At 39.6% G+C, this 18,293-nt stretch overlaps 1 protein-coding gene across 1 annotated transcript in view; it reads left to right on the top strand.

Moving 5' to 3' along the window:
• The first annotated feature begins 641 nt into the window (after positions 1–641).
• Positions 642–18,293, top strand: part of LOC128472552 (microtubule-associated serine/threonine-protein kinase 4-like) — a 58,909-nt gene continuing 41,257 nt past the window's right edge. The window contains exon 1 of the mRNA XM_053454456.1: positions 642–1,100. Coding sequence (XP_053310431.1) covers positions 864–1,100 — 237 coding nt within the window. The 5' untranslated portion in view covers positions 642–863. The remainder of the gene's footprint in view (positions 1,101–18,293) is intronic.

Here is an 18,293-nt window from a genome sequence, read left to right as displayed (position 1 = left end):
CACCTTAGCAACAATGCATCCTCTCACTTCCCTCTTTAACCATGCTGTGCATTGCCACTCTCACCCATCTAATAATGGTGCCCACCTGCTACGCATGCTTTACCCTGTTACTCTCCCCATCTAGTCACATTTTACCCTGTTACTCTCCCCATCTAGTCACATTTTACCCTGTTACTCTCCCCATCTAATCACGCTTTACCCTGTTACTCTCCCCATCTAATCACGCTTTACCCTGTTACTCTCCCCATCTAGTCACACTTTACTCTGTTACTCTCCCCATCTAACGATGCTTTACCCTGCAACTCTTCCCATCTAGTTACACTTTACCCTACTATTTCCCCCCATCTACTCACACTTTGCCCTGTTACTCTCCCTATAGAATCACGCTTTACCCTGTTACCCCCACGTTTATCGTGGTGTGCTGCTCCCCACCCTGAGCTCCTCTCGGCAGCTTCCCTCACAGGGAGGCTCTACTCCTCACCTGATATTTAGTGTCTGGCTTCCAGCCCGCAGAGACCTGTTGCACGCACCGCCCACCGGCGCCGCGCTGATTGGCTGCCAGGGCTGCCACTCACTGTGCAGTTCCCCGGCACGCCTGAGAGAGGTGGAGCGCGGGCGCCCGGACTTGGCTTTGCAGATGCAGAAAGGTGTAAGGTCCGTGTGTGTCCTGGGCATGGGGGGTGCCGTGTCTTACACGTTATAACGGAAGCGCAGATGCTATTCATACCCCTTCCAAACCCCCAGAGACTCCCGACTAACCTATTGCAGACTGCGACCCATGAGTGCAGACTGCAGCGGGGCTGTCAAAGGTCCAGGTGCGCTGCTGCGTATCGCTGCGTGATAACTACCGGGCTGGAGAAATCATGGAGGGCGAACTTTCGCAGTCTGTGGGAACCGGCAACAGTGATGACTCCTCGTCCTCTTCGTCACTTTCCTCCTCGGGATCCCAAACCCTGTCCGAGGGGGACGTGAAAACCTCATCTGGGGGCAGCAGCACAGACTGTGACTGTGAGGGGCAACACATGGCAGAGGAGAGGGCTGCCCAGAGAAGTGGGGGCAAAGGGCTGGATACGGGGCACCGAGAAGAAGAAGAAGAAGAGGTGAGCCCGCTGATTTCACATTAAGTATCCTCAACTCTTAATACTAGATCTAGCGTTCTAAAGAGCGGCAAGAAAAGTACAGAGCAGCGCCTTATCACGAGTTATTGCTGTGAGAGTATGTATGTACGTGTGTGTGTGTGTAGGTATATATGTATGTGTGTGTGTGTGTATATATATTTATATACACACGCATTGCATCCTTCTGTACTGTAGGGGATGCAGGTCCATGTATCCATGCTTTGTAGCCACCTGCTCGGTCTGCAGGTGGAGTTGATTACTATGTTTAACCTGTTCCCTGATTGCCTTGTACAACGCTCCCTGTGCTCACTAAATCTTCACACAAGGATAGCTCAACCTTGTGGAGTCCAAAAATTAGGGAGCTGAATGCTGATCCTTGTAGAATGCTACACACTAATGTATCAGGCAGCCTCTGATCCATGCTAATTAGTTAACAAGTAGATGCATTGATTTCCCATGCAGTTAGGAGGAATGTCATAGACTTGTGGGATTGTACACAAGGGTATGTAGAAGACGGCGGAGACGCAGGGTTTGATAAATGGCTTGTTTGGTTATATGATCTTGGATGGAGCGGTGTCAGGGTGATGCTGTCACAGATGAGTGCTGCTGCTAAATTGTTTCCTTCTTGCGTCCTTCAAGTACGTTAAAGTTAGTTTGACTTGTCAGGGTGAAAGCGCTCCTGTGATACGTGTCCTTGTCACTTTGAGTAAATCTATTTTACGACACTTGTGATACCTTCGATAAATAGGCTGGGATAGATGGCGTAGGTCTGCAGAGCTAATGCAGTTAGTGTGTTGTGTTCTTACCTTTTTGTTTTTTTCTTCGCGCAAAAATAGGCCCTTTGTGGTTTTCACGGTATATATTGGTGGCTTCGTCATATCAAGCTAATGTTGATGACCGCTGCCAACATTACACACACATTGTAAGAAAAAGGTGGTAAATTTTCTTGGATGCGTGAGTGAAATTTAAACATAAATATCAATATAAAATAAAAAATTGTATGGGTACGTTCATATTTCCATGTTTACAGCGCCAACTGACGTACTTAACAATTTATATAAGTGGACTGGTTATACAGACATTATTATAGAGGTGAGGTAGGTATGTATCCTATCTATAAGAGTTCTCTGCCCCATAGAGCATACGCTCAAGCTTTCATCGTAGATTAATTTGCCTTTTCTGTGCCATACTATCTACAAATATTACTCAATTGAGGATTTTACTTTCTGTGGTCGCCAATGTGTCCACTCATATACTCATACTCTTACACGTATGTACAGGCATGTTCTTTCAAAGCTACATATGAAATAAGAGCTCCTGAGCTTTAGGCTCTACTTTAGAAACACATGATACTAATGCATCGTTTCACTGAAAGTGTGATAAGTGGAACAGCCTTGTAGCGGGTGTTGTAGAAGTTAATACACAGAGGGAGTTTAACCATGCATGGGTCAGAAATAAGCCTATCCTGTATATAAGACATGGTTCACAGGACTAACCAAGGTATTTGGTTTTTAACAATACATTAAATTGTTCATTTTCTGAAATTATGTTTCTGTTAAGGAAAGAAACTTAGTCCATCATCTTACTGGTAAGAAATTAAAGATTTAAGAGAGCACTCATGCATACGCCACGTGAGTACACACTAGCATTTAAACAGTCACTGAGGAATTATATAGAGGAGGAGATTCTACATGAGTAAATATTCCCAGTCGGTTTAAGCACTTGGAATGAGATTTCTAATGCCGTGGTTATAAAGCAAACATCTACACTAGTGTGAAGTTTTTGTTACTGTATTCAATATTTTTTATTCCATTGATTATTCAATAAAATTGACCACTCATGTCCAACCCCCTTTTTGGGTTGATAAGATATTTCAACATGAAGGGTTACAAGGTACACGCGGCATATGGACGGGGTAAATGGCAGAGAGGGAGTGTAGAGACTTATGGAAGCCACATGTTTCAGGCTAATGAGAAGCAGTAGCTGAGATGCCCTCGTACTCCTTCCAGTCCTCCCAAAAACTTCTGAGTAATGGCACAAACGCAGATGCTCCCATTGTACACATTTTAAGCTGCTATTGCAAAACTTTATTTTTTGTGTACTGAATAGTAAAATGTTGGATTTTGGGAAATATATCTTTATATACCATATGGGGCCAGCTCTGCTCTCTTTGCAACTCATTGGGTTCCCCCTTCGTAATCGTTAATCAAGTTGTTGAGCTAAAACGTTCAACTCTCCAAATCACGTCAGCTGCTGCTGTTTGCAACAAGGTGAACCAGACAATTTATAATCGGGGCAAAAAGATTTTGTAAATCTTAATTGCATGCCACATATGAACCATTTTGCAGTTACACAGGTAATTAGGATTAAATAAGCCTTTTAATAACGACCACATAACGCTACTGCAAGCTAATAGACTTTGCGTGAAAGGATTCATATTTCATGGGCATCAAGCTGTCGCATCTGTGGCCAGCACAACACCTGCGTGTACTCGAGCAATTTAATGCTTTTCACAAGTGTTAAAATGAGCGTCTAAAGTATTGCACACTAATCATTTTGAATTAGCTCAAGGCATATTATCTCTAGATAAATGGCAATCACGGAGCAAAATGCCATCTCAGTAATAAGTCTGCTTGGCAAACACTTATTTGTAATTATTCAGCGTGGGAAGTCTGTTTGCATGAGTAACTCCATGACTTGGTCAAACTGGACACGAGGCCCATAATCTTACCGCTGTTGTTGTTAGGAGAAAAATTGAGTTTTTGCCTATGATTGCATAAGTCTATCAAGTCTATTTTTTGTTTAAACAGTATTAATTGTGCATTATTGGTTACCATTGTGATATACGAATAGGCTCACTAGAAAAGCTTTCAAAATGAAAACCATGGAGCGATAGCATGCGTTCTAAAGAAAAAGAGAGCCAACATGCGAGGTGGACGGCTGCTTTTCTTTTTCTTATAGTGTATCCTATTTGTTTGTTTTTATTTTTAATTGTTTTTATTTCCCAGCTTGAGCACAGGCATCACATCTGTTTCAGACAAGGAAACGCGGTGCTCTTGGCCTGTTTATGGCCCTTGAGGACATAGAATTTGTCGGCAGGTATGAATAAATCGGCCATCTAGTCTACCCATCTTTCCTGATGTAAAGATTCGGACCTTAATCCGTTTTTATTTTTGCTCCAGGATAGACAGTAAGTCTCTAGTGTGTTTCTTAATGACTTATTTTGCACATTCCAGCCAGTTTGAGAACCCCACTGTGCTCATGGCTCAGCCACTAATTTTTGTTACAAAACAAATTCAGCAACTGGACTTTACCACATTTAAATGTGTCAATGGCTCCTAGGAGCTGTGTGTAAATTTACTGCCAAAGAAGGGCATTTGGTCACTTTTGGTTTACACGCTTATATCATATACATTAATTACAGAGGCCACCGAGGGAGACTTACAAAACGCTGAGCATTAACTTGTTTAGTAAAGTGAACTGTATGAGATACCAGCTACTTTTCCGCCACACTCAAGAACAAACATGTTATTAGTATTATCTAAAGTAAATTCAAACAAACTTATATAGTAATGAAATACGGGCTAATATATTAAGCAAATACCCGCTCTGTCAGGGAGTTGTTGATGAAGCTCTCTGCACATTTACGCACTGAAAGCCTCTCCGCTGTTGCTGTGGTGTCCAGGAAAAGCAGGACATAGAAGATGACAACGGGAAACTAGGGAACCGTCAAAATACTGAATGTTTCTTGCTCTTGGCACAATGGCTAATGCCTGCTACTAAGACCGGCTCGCTCTGGAGGGAAGCTTCTTTGTCGCTGAGGGCATCGGATATATATATATATATATTTTTTATTACAAACTATGTGAGCAGTGGTTTGGACAGGACTTATTTTACTTAAATCAGCCTTCATAAATACTCTTGATATATGCACCATCTGCAAAATAAATATTTTAAAGAGGTTGTGGGAAATTGGATTTGAAGGGAATCTCTTGCGTTCAAAGACCCTCAGCCTTTCACTTAACATGTTCTGAGTACATAGAAACTTTTCGGCACAATCCAACCAGCTCCTTCCCCAGACTTTCATGTATTGGTAATATTCGTATGCTGTGACTTTTTTCTTAGCTGTACCTTTTTAAAAAAAACTGGAATTTTGTGATTTCTTGAGACATACACTGGCAACATGCCAACAATATTGTTTTGCACATTAAACTAGTGACATCCGGGAAACTTAATTTCTCTCTCTTGAACACTTTTTTTGATCATGGGACTGAAGGAAGACAGCAGGATGTGATGCATTGGGAATAGTTTCCTCTAGACTGCTGAAGTACAGCAGAAAAGAGTTAAATATACTGGTGTTCTGTGAAATAATAGAACATGTTTTGTTATAACATTTAGCAAGTCCCTGTGGAATCGGATTCATTTAATGGCACATATGAACTATCCTATTATAGTTATGACAGTCGTATATTTATTGTGCATGGGTTAGGAGCACTTCTTTACCCAAGGTCTCCAGAGGTGTGTTTATCACTGCCTCCACCAAATGTAATTATTTTTTTCTGTTTGTAGTAATGCTCTGCTTATGCCCGCTTGAAACCTCATGTTTATATTTAACATATAGAGTGCCCGCTACATAGGAGATTGGCTTATGCAAGCAATGCATAGTCTACATAGCGGCACTCTGGGTCCTTTTTCCACTAGCGTAGCAGGGCTTTGCAGCCAGCAGACAGACTCCCCTTACTTCCCAACTTCTGCTTAAGGCTCTGTCTAGAAGAGAACTTTTAGTAAGGGCGGTCTCAGTAGAATGTCAAGAGCGGAATCCACATTGAAGAGGGTCAAGTAAAGAGTTGGAGACGAGAAACGTAGTTGGCTTGGGTGTGCATGATTTTTTCAAGAAGCTTGGAGGCGAGAGGAAGTGATGGGACAGTAGTTGGCTGGGTCCAGGAAGGGCTTTAAGAAAATCCCCCTGGCCTCACATTGGGAAAAATGTTTGTGTATAGGCATTTTTAATTTTTATTCCCATAACACTCATCCATAATGGAGATTAAGGTCATGGGAGTTCAAAAATGTTTTATACCTTTAGGAATGTGTATTTTATTCCTATATTGTGTACATTTTATGTGTTGCCTACATTGCAATGTTTTGCTGAGCCTTTTCTACATGCTCAACAAATCATTTGCCGATGTAGGGAAGCATAAACAAAATATTGCAGGGTAAGCACATTAAATGGTTCAATATATATTGCATACATTAATTTGAGAACATTTTAGTGTTTATTTTGTTTGCCATATGTGGAGGGAAAAATGTGTAGATTTGCCTACTTAAAGCTAAACAAATAACTGCCATAAATTATTTTTGGACGTATAACAATAGTTCACAAAAAAAAAATAAAAAAATAGAAACAAACATAAAATTCAACTGCAGATAAGAACAATTTGGCCCATCTGTTCTGCCTGTTTTTCCTGATGTAGAGAGTCAGACATTAATCATTACTTGTCTTAGATTCATAATGGTTTATGTCTATCCCAAATCCCTTCACTGTATTAGCCCCTACCACTTCTGCTGGGATGCTGTGCCACTGATATTGTATCATTCACATAACTGGATGATAATGAACCAGTTAAGAGTATTTATTCTGGTTTCGTACCATTTGAAAGTGGCTAAATACTGAATGTTGTTTTAAAACTGTCCTTATAAAGCTGACTTTTTGTCCTCTGCTCTAGTTAACGTGTTTTCCAGCTGTGGCACTAATGCTTTATTGGAGGCCTCCTACCCGGTGTCTTGCAAGCTTATATTCACTGTAACACTTTGCATAAACAATTTACTTGGGAACGTTTTTATTTATAAACTTAATTACAGAGAAATGAATGGTAGCCAGCTGACCTGGAGGAACATTTCTGTGTGTTATGTAGCAATGGAAACATTAAAAGCAAGCTAGTATTTGGGGGAAAAAAAATCTTTGTTTCCATTATGCCTCGGGAGGGGGTGGAAAGCATTTTGTGCGAGTATGAGAAGTTGTACGGTTTCTGTGCCAGGGTTAGGGTGTGTGGTTTGGGTGCAGAACATGACACTGCATTAGCACAGCTTGTAATATACTGTTAAAGATTGTATTGTCGAAAAAGAAGAATCTTATTAAATGGATACTGCCCCACTTAAGAATCTACGTGTCAGTGAAGGCATTTTCAGAATTGGCCTGTTTGCAACAAGAAATATTATACGGATTTTAATCGGGGGTTTTAACTTTGCTGTGCCTAAGATATAATTTCTAGCATGAGTCAAGGGGCAATGATTCATTTCTGTAAGAAAAAAATACCCACCACCCACCGCAACTAAAAGTAACATCTAATTATTGCTAACTAAGAGACGGCATGCTGGCAGCTGATCTATTGTGACTAGCATGCTGGTGTGTTAAAAAAAAAAAAACACCCCCCCCCGATCCCTGCTATCATATAGGAATCGCTGTGTCTCAGATGCCTCTCTGCTCTAAAACCCAATTTAAAAGAAATGAAAGTAAACAAATAACACGTTACTTTATATTTTATGTATTTTTAAATAAGTCTGGTGTAAATGCAAATTGTCCAGTTAGCATGATAATGAAAATATTCTTGTGTCTGCCCTGCATCATGTGTATATTAGTAATATGGATGTAGCTGCATCATGTTTGTGCTTGACGTGGGAAAAGAGGGGGATGATATATTTTAGAACTTATTTTTTAGCAGAGCGCCGCATTGTACTGTGATTTGCAGTGTCATAGAGCATGTTTCGAAACTGTTACTCAACCATTGTCAGACAAGTACCACTAGAAAAGATTCTTTCAACCAAGTACCTCTTATAGGAACATTTGCAAGCAGCTTCTAACTTTAAGACGTTGCTCTTGGACTGGGTTAAGAAACTTTCTTTGCAAACGGCCCTTGTTTCATTCAAACGTGAAGCCTAATATTACGTTGTTTTTACTGCACCTCTGTTTGTCTGGAATCGTTTATATTTTGTGCGTGATAAAAGCAGAAGCATGTACATATATCTATTTAATACCAATTAACTGTGTTGTGTTTATTAACCCGGATGTCTTTGTGACATGTACTAGTTATTATACCCCTGAACAATGCTCTAAATGTTTTAAATTAAATGCAATTTACAGTAACGTTAATTGACAAAAAAGGAAAATGTCCCATTAATGCTTTGGGTCATGAGACTTATTGCATTCCCTTCTCTCCAGCACTGAACTAGTTTGTGTAGTAAAGATGAATTGGTGCATTTTAAAGGCAAATAATTACCACCGCCAATATAAACAAACAGTCTGGAGAGACAGGGCCAGTTTGTCTTATTAGAGGATTTTGGCCCTAGGCTCTTAAGTGCATCATGCTATTCCCAGTATTTTGTGACTGTGGCAAAATGTAGCAATCCAAAGCCCTCTGGCAGTTGTACAGCAATTCCCATGATCCTCAGCCAATCTGATTCTTCCATTCAGAGAGTAGACATTCAAACCAAGTAAATCTTACTTAAAGAAAAAAACTAAAAAAGGGGGGGCTGTAGTATAAATCTAGTACTAGATTTATACTAGTAGTGCATCACAAATGTGCTAGAGAAAATATCAAGATTGATTTTCTGTGAATAACACCCTGCTGTCATAATTGACAACTAATTCTTGCTGTACAATTGGCATAAACTGAGAAATTTCTAAATAAACTGAGTAAAGTATTAACCTTTTAACAGCCTATCATGAAGCATTTATGTAGTTACTCCATAGATGTGTTACCCAGGTGGTCCTCAAGGAAACCTTGACTTTTTTTTTTGTTACGCTAAATTGAGGCACCTGCATTCAAGCAGGGATAAAAGCACCAATTAGATATGATTCCTACAGAATAGAATTGGAGGACGTCAGCTCCAGACTATGTGACCCTGAGAATATGCCTCTTGACCCTGAGAATATGCCTTTTCACCCTGAGACTGTGGAAAAAGCCTTGTCCTTGGGGCAAACCCTGAGAGTCCCCGGGTGTAATAATGCTAAGGAGAGAGATTCATGTCTTACAAGCTCATGGAAATAGCGGTGTGCCGAATTGTTTTGTGTATTTACTTGGTATGTTTAAGGGTCTTCAAAAGTGCTTCCTATGACTTGATGCAAGGTCAGTCAGATCTGGTGAAGGATAAATGACGTTGTTGTCAGCCAGTTGATTGCAGTCTTTCTCGGTCTGCACTATAAGCAAGACGTGTATAATAATTTAGAGCAGAAAGTCCTTGGGATTGTCATGGTTTTTTTGAAACAGGAAACTCTGAAAAGAACAGCTTGCTTCAAGCGTTTGGGAACTGGCAGGAGGAGCAAATGTTTTTCTTTCCCAGCACAATCTGTAATACACAGGATAGTAAAGTTAAATATATGATAATGGTTTTGTATATGTTTTCATACTTTTAGCAATTTAACATTCTTAGTTTTGGAAGTGGTTATGAAAAATGACCAGGTTCAGACTGCTATCTTGGTGTTTTAAAGAACAAACTAGTTGAGCCTTTAGAGGAAGGCCATGTTCCAGTGAGATTACCTCCGCAAGTACGTATTCAAATCTCTGTAATCTGATTTTGTAGCTCGGATAATATCACTTCTTCCTCATTGTTGTAACAGATGCTTGATATGTGTTTTTTTTTTATCTTTCCCATTTTTTTAGTAGAGGAAAAAGCAAAGAACAAATGTCACAAATTATGGCTGTCTCATTTATATAAATTATCGGGTATAATGAAATTTCATGTGATATACAGTCGTGTTAAATAGAAACCACACCCCAGGTCCATGCTCTTGAGATGTGTGTGGAGGGGGGATAGCCCAAGGCTGAGCTACACTCTCTTGACCAGCCCCAGAGAGAAGGGGGCATGGCGCACCATACTTCTACAAATATTATCAGGTGGCCCAATCTTGTAAGGATCATGGAATGGACCTACTGTCCCTCACAGAAGTTGTGGAGCCAGATGGAACAGGCATATATACCACTGGTCCTGGGTACGGGTGTGTGGCTCCTACCCCATCATAACCCCTGGGTTATGAAGGCTGACGTAGTCTAGCCTGTTTGGTGGCCACAGTGCAAGTGTGGTTGTCAAGTAGAGTGTGGGAGGGTTGTTGTCGTCCATCGCCCATGCTCACTTTGTGGAACAACTCAGAGTTTTGGGGTGCTTGGATTGTGTGATTGGACTAGCACAGGCCCGCCGAGCTCAGAACTGCCCCTGGCCCTTCTCCCTCTAGGCTGGAATCTGAGACCGACTCTGACTGATTGCATTGTGTGACATGTGAATCCCCTCATAAACCCTTCTCTCACCCTTCCCACCTCTACACCCATAGGCTTTCTTTTGATTTCCCTTATAGATATCACGTTTCATAGAACTCCTTACTGGAGGCCACTACTTCCTGGGTCTTTGTCAGGCTTCCCTGAAATAACAGGACCCATTAGAGAACTAGCACTGTGGGGATGGGGTTAAGCTGCACTCTAGTCTTCTTTCTTCATTCCTTACCATGCTTATTGGGAATGAGGCCATTATTCCACATAACATGATGCAGGGGGCCCTCATCGAGACCTTATAATTTGAGCTTTCCCTATCGCACGCATAATGTGTAAAAGTTATTAATTTTTTTTTGTGAGGCGGAACAGTCTTGTTAGGAGTTCTACCTTAGGCAGTGAAGGCCCCACACCCACGTCGTAAAAACCTTGGTACCCCAGTGACTGCCATTTTCAGTGTAGCACGTGCTGTTGCATGATTGGGGGGCCCCCGATCATATGCAATTACAGAACCTTGATTGTAACTCGATGCTGTGGTCCCTCTTTGAATTCTATGGTTTTACATATCAAGACATAACAATCATCTGTTCCTTAGCAGGTCACAAAACTAGATATGATTTATTCAACTAAAATAAAGCCAAAATGGAGAAAATCATCTTTGATTCAGTAGCTTGTAGAACCACCTTTAGCAGCAATAACGTGAAGTAATAGTTTCCTGTATGACTTTATCAGTCTCTAACATGGCTGTGGAGGAATTTTGGCCACTCTTCTCTACAAGTTCAGGTTTGCGGGTATTTGTTTATGCACAGCTCTCTTAAGGTCCTGCCACAGCATTTCAATCAGGTTGAGGTTTGACTTTGGCTGGGCTATTGCAACACCTTGATTGTTTTCTTTTTTTAGTAGATTTGCTGTTGCATGACCCAATTTCGCCAAGCTTTAACTGTCGGACAGATGGCCTGACATTTAACACTAGAATGCTTTGGTATACAAAAGAAGTTGATGGTCGACTCGATGACTGCAAGGTTCCCAGGTCCTGTGGCTGCAAAACAAGCCAAAACGATCACCACTTCGCCATTGTGCTTGACAGTTGTTGTGGGGTGTTTGTGTTGTGATATGCTGTATTTGGTTTTCACTAAACGTGGTGCTGAGCATTATGGCCAAACATCTCCACCTTGGTCTTGTCTGTCCAAACGACATTGTTCCAGAAATCTTGTGGTTTGTTCAGATACAACATTGCAAACCTAATCTGTGCTGCCATGTTCCTTTTTTGAGGGATTCTCCTGGCAAAACTTCCAAACAAACCATACTTGTTAAGTGTTTTTCTAACTTTTTCTACTGTCTTGAACTTTAACTTTTAACATGCTTACAGAGTGCTGTATGGTCTGACCTTGGGTTGAATTTGCTGGGAGGTCTACCCCTGCTAAGATTGCCAACTGTCTTGAATGTTTTCCACTTTTGAATGGACTTTGTTTGGAAATTCCTCCTTGGCATTTTGTTACCACACACCTGAATGCTCCATATCAGCAATCTGATAAAACAGATTTTATAGAGGTGGTCAAACTTGGTGGTGATCAATTATTCAAGTGAATTTGATTAGCAGCAACTGTTTGCTACTTAGCTTCTTAAATCTTAAGGGTGTAGTTAGCTTTTTATACATGGCTTCTCCATTTTGGCTTTATTTTTGTTGAATAAATCATGACACAACATCAACAGAGGACGCAGCATTATCCCTTTTTCCAGAAAGTTTCAGAATTTGATTTTCTCTATAGGAAACCAGTAAAGACAGATTTATTTTTTTACGCATATTTAGGAAGCATGCTTTTTTCTGCTGTCACAGTGTTTTATATGCACAAAGCGCTGTTTTTTTTTGTTTGCGTATGGTATAGTGCATTTGTTAAAAACGCATATCACCATGCTATTGCATTGTTGAATTCACAATTTTTGACCTTGAGCTTTCATACTATCTTTTTTTTTTATATGGACAACGCTGTATCTGCTATTTAGAAAAACAAAAGCGACGCTTTTCCGGAAGCAGTAAACTAATTCTTATGTTGACATGCGACTAGTGCCGAGCTGAGTCCTGACAGCATAATGTCAACAAAGAAAGAGTTTGTTCGAGTTTGGTGCCAATTTATCATTAATTGCTAAAATCTATATTCCAGAAACAAATTTACTCTTATATTTCAAGGTTATTAAATTAAATTTGCTCATTTTCATTCAGCTCATTTTTTTAATTTTCTCTACCTGATCAATTTTGGCTCACTCCTGAAGCCTTTATGGCTGTAGGCTGCTTTGTTTACTTGCATAAGCTTTTTCTGTGAATGAAAAGATGTAGGGATATTGATTACTATAGATTCCTTTTTGTACTCCATTGAATAGATGTCCTCAAGGGATACAACACTTGTCAATAATCTTGAAAGCTTTATGCACAGAAGAAAACCGTACTGTGATTTTGTCTTAATCCATCAGCATCCCCTTCATCTGATACACTTAAAATCCCATCGCTTGTAACCGTAAATTGTTATTGTTTCGATATTCCTCTAATTACCTTGTTGAGATGAGCCTTAACCTTGCCTGTGTTCGTCGTGTTTAATGGAACCTGATGTTGAAATCCTGCTGTGCTCTCCAGCCAATCAATATTAATAGGATTGGTTATTTAGCCTTTGGCTTTGGATTTTTTTTTAATGTTTTTGTAGGTAGATTTATTAAGAACATTATAGAAAATAAAAATGCCCCGGTGACACAATTGTTCTCCACTGGATGCTTTTTAAGAGAATGAAATAAACCTAAATAACGTTTGTTTTGTGCTTTTAACATTGGACAGTTGTGTTTGGCCATGTCCACTACCAACTTCCCTACTACTCCTAGATCACTTAAGATAATCAAGGGCTAGCCTTGGCCTCTAGTGAAGAGTACCAGGTACTCCTGATCAGGTGTCTTAAGAAGGAGAAAGCATTCCCTTAAAAGTAAATTGCCAAAAAAGTACACTGTATGGGAGAAAAATGTCCCTTCAGCATCCCAACCCCATTGAAAACCTTTGGGATGAACTGGAACGGAGACTGTGAGGCCAGGCCTTCTCACCCAACATCAGTGTCTGACCTCACATATGCTCTAGCAGATGAATTGACACAGAAATACTCCAAAATCTTGTGGAAAGCCTTCATAGAAGAGTGGAAGTTGTTATAGCTGCAAAGGGAGGACTTCTGTGGCTTTCTATGTATGTAGAATGCAGTTGATTGCTCTATTCTGTACCTTAATGGAAACCTCTGGTTTTCCCCATAATGTTACCTTCAATATATCATCCGCAGTATTTTTTTTCCATGGAACCCCACCACCAGAATACCCCAATATTTCTTTTCGATAAGGTATCGGCTTCCTCTTTATATAATATTCTATTCTATAACGGTGGATCTGATGATCACCACATTTTTTTATATAACCCAGTGGGTTTTCATTAAGGAGAAAATAATCCTTAAAACCCAGTCTATAAAGGATCCTTTTGATTATACATTATTGTTGCTGGTCTTGGTGCGGCAGTTAAGTTTCCCAGACCAGTTTCCAGCTGGGGCTAAAAGCTCGCTGTGCATTCTCATATAATTCACATGCCGTGTGTATCACTTCCTCCTTGGAGCTTTGTGTGTGTTTCAACATGCATTTGCTTAGTGTTGTTTGAATCACCTCTTTGCTTGCATTAATATTTTGGTAACAAGAGAAATCTAATAGTGTCTGCATGATTATGCTGCTGGGATGCGCGGTGTGACAGCTGTTCTAAACTTTTATTTCTTCTCTCTGTACTTAGTCATGACCTAGATTTTCATCTGCAGAAGTACATGGTTTAGTTACCTATTTTATTAAATGGTGATGCCTGTAGAATTTAAGACTCTTATCCTTTTTTAATTGCATTATAATGCCTTTCTCGTGTGTGTGTGTGTGTGTGTGTGTGTGTGTGTGTGTATATATGTGTGTGTGTGTATGTTCCATCAGCTATGTTCGACTAGCTATGCATGCTGTAACCTTTGTATGTGTATATAAATGCCATATTTATTTTCTTATTTTGTTGTAATTTTGTGAAAGTTTTAGTGCTTGCATTGGGAAATATGTATTTTTTTCCCCGAACATTGGTTCTTTTGTCAGGTTTAAGTCAAATAGTCTGCCCATTTTCCTGCTGTAAAATGTAGCTTGTTAAAGTTAACTTGTAAGAGTGATTGGCCTCATTAAAATCAAATGCTAGTGCAAAGTTGCATACAATAAAGGTATAATAAAAGAGGGGAAAAATGTGTGTACGTTGGTGCGAGTGCGTGCAAAAGGTATAACGCAAGGCTTTACACATTCAAGAAGCCAATTTTACTTCAGGCTCCTACCTTTCAATTCTTTCATACAAAGCTTATTTTTCTTGTACACAAAATCCTAAATGGAAACTTTTCAACTCTGACCGTGCTGCATGTTGTTGTGGATCAATCTCGGCGAGCTTCTCTTTCGAAAAGACCCGCATCGGCCTGCATTACAAATATATTTCTTAACTGGCAATGCATTGCTCTCGAGATATTTCAGAGAGAAGAGAATGGGGTCTGGTAACATAACTCACGGTATACAGTAGGCCAGGTTTAGATTCTCAAGAGGCAACACGTTAAATATTATTAATTATGGCATGGTACTGTGCTGCATAAGACATTTTTTTTCTCTTTATATGCATTGAGTGGCTCCCAAAAGACTTCACAAAGGTGTAACTGTGGGGAAACGTAAAGGATTCGTCATGCTTTTTTGTTTTCTTTCTTTAACCTGATCACAAGAGAAGGCGTACTTGGACTTTTGAGCCTCTCTTTTGCTGCTAATTTGGTTCCTGACGTCACTAAGGTATGTTCACCAAGAGCCCACTTACACTCTCTGCGCATTGTCCGAGCTCTGTGAACCATGGAAACCTGCTACATGGCCTGGAGTCTCAGCATTGGCAACACGGAGGAATTCAAGCTCTGGTTCACGCTCTTGACTGGAAAACTATGCAGAGCGTAGACCGTGTATAGAGAGGGCATGCTGGATGAGAAGTGCGATCTTCAGTATATATAATGCGCAGCTACATGAATTGATCACAACGCTTCTCATGCAATTCCAGCCCAGGTTATATAATTAATTTCTCAGAACATGTATACATAATGCACACTGGCAGTCAGCAGTCCCAGGAAAATATATTATAGGAGCCAACCATAGTCACACCGTATGTTAACCATGGATCTTTGGTGCATGTTATGTCCCAAAGCACATTTACTTCTTGAGGCTTCATTTTTTCTGGGTTGGACTTATTTTTTAATTATTGTGGCCATATTCATTTTAATGTTAATAATTGTGTACCAATGAAGTTTGTTATAAACAAGTTGATACACAAATAAAAGGTAATGAGAGTTCTGGAATACATTAGATCATCAATGTATAAAAACACCAGAAAGATTTGTCAGATCCAGGCATGTTTTATCTGCTTTACTGACACACAGTTGGCACAGGCTACTGTTGTGTCACTGCTACACCCATCATGCTCAGCATCGGGCTTACATTACAGGGGTACCTGATACCCAGTTCTGAGATCAAAAATGACACTGAACCTAACTTGCACGAAAAAGCAAAAATATTTTCTGTTTGCCTATAGGTATAGGCTGTGTTTTATGTTGAAATATAATTGTTAACTAATATAATTATGAATACATATGGAAGGGGTAGAACTATATGTGTGCTGTGTTATCCTTCAGCCAATACATGCAATCACACACAATACAATATATGTATTTATTTATGATAACTTACAAAGGAATTTGATTCTTAAAGTGGGACTGTCCAGCCTGCACAAGGACTCCTGAGAGGTATGTTCTTTAATCAGAAAAGGCTTTTAATTTTAGTAGATATACTAGTATACTTCTGCTCTAATTCCCAACCAATATCTTGTGAAGATGTGACGTATCTGTCCAAATCCCAGAAGCCATTTTTTTTATTTTTATAGTATTAATTGCATAACAGCATTGTTGTTGAAAGTAAGCTTAACTTTTTGGCTAGGTTTAAAAATGTGTGATCTATATAGTTAATGCATCATTTTTATTTCACAACATCTCTAAATGTTAGAACATTGCTTATAATTGGGCAACATACACATACACCAGCCATAACGTTATGACCACTAACAGGTGAAAGGAATTACACTGATAATCTTGTTATTATGGCTTCTGTCAGTTGGTGGGATATATTAGGCAGCAATGGAACATTTTTTCCTCAAAGTTCATGTGTTAGAAGCAGGAAAATGGGCAAGCGTAAGGATCTGAGCCACTTTGACAAGGACCAAATTGTGATGGCTAGATGACTGGTCAGAGCATCTCCAAAACTACAGCTCTTGTCGAGTGTTCCTGGTCTTCAATGGTCAGCGGTGGTGTCTCCAGCTGTCATATTATGGGGGGTCAAGGACCAAAGTAGGGGGGCAATTATAAAACATGTACTATATATATATATATATATATATATATATATATATATATATACGCGTTACACATGCATTTTTAACTACATAATTTGTACTTATCTCTTTTAAGTCCACGATAGAAAGATGATTACAAAATTCGGCTAAACTGACATTGTACCAATATCTCATGATGCAGGAATCACAATAATTTGTAACATGCAACTTGAATGAATTTTAAACTTTTATAAATAAATATTTGACAAAAATAGAAAATGGACATTTAACATTGCTCCTTGGTATGGTAGCTTTAACATGAAAGTATAAAAGTAGAGATGAAGGCTGTTCAACTCCTTTGTATATTTATTGGATTTACTCGGTAAACTGACCACATAATGGTAAACATTGTAAAGTGAAGTGCAACAACTATTTTGTACCTAAAGGTAATAATAATAAATAATATTAATAACATATCTTACTGCAACTATTAAAGTGCCACAACAAAACAAGATATACGTTTTAGCTGTTTTTTTTAACTATAAATATTTAACTTTCAAGTATTCCAGGGTAAACAGAGATTATAGCATAACACAATTATTAAATAAGGAACCAGGTACACATAAAATAAAGTGCAACATAACAAACAAGAATACAGTGTTTTTAATACCCTTAATGTGAACGGCAGTCAAATTTGTACTTAAATTTAGTCGAATCGACTTTTATTGATTATAAAAAGTTTTTTTTCAGCCAGCTGACAGAGAATCGAGGTCTCCTGCAGAGGATCATCCTCTCTGTCAGCCAGTGGGGGTCTGCACGATGTTCACAGACAGCCTCAGTTACTGCCCTTCACTTACGCTGAGACTTCTATGGCTCCTCCCCCTCCCATACACCACTCTGCCTCTCTACCCGGCTCCCTGGTGTCTTGTGAACCTCCGTTGCTGACAGGAGGCAGAGTGGTGTATTGGAGGGGGGAGGAGGCAGAGTGGTGTATGGTGGGTATAATGAATTTCAGGGTAGCAAAGTGGTGTATGGGGGTGTAATGAATTTCATAAATTCATAATAACAATCATCAATAAATGGGGGTGAGTGGCATATTGGAAGTTATAAGGCATATCAGGGGGCACAGTGGCATATAGGGGGCTATAAGGCATATCGATATTAGGCATATCTGGGGGGCATAAGACATATCTGGGGGTAAAAGGTATATCAGGGGGCTCAGTTGCATATCACTGGCATTTAAGGAGTATAAGGCATAACGGGGACACAGTGGCATATCAGGGGGCACAGTGGAATCTCTGGCGTATAGGAGGTATAAGGCATATATGGGGGCAGAGTGGCAAGCTGGGGGTCAGATGTACATGACTGGGGGCAGTAAAAGAAAATCTAAACAAGGCTTTTTTTCCCTCATAGTTTTTATTAAATATGAAAAAACATATGGATTAATATTTATTAATAACTGTATTAAAACCTAGTTTGAGAAACACT

Source organism: Spea bombifrons, chromosome 1 (assembly GCF_027358695.1).
Source record: "Spea bombifrons isolate aSpeBom1 chromosome 1, aSpeBom1.2.pri, whole genome shotgun sequence".
Lineage (NCBI taxonomy): Eukaryota > Metazoa > Chordata > Amphibia > Anura > Pelobatidae > Spea > Spea bombifrons.
This window is presented reverse-complemented; position numbering and strand designations above follow the sequence as displayed.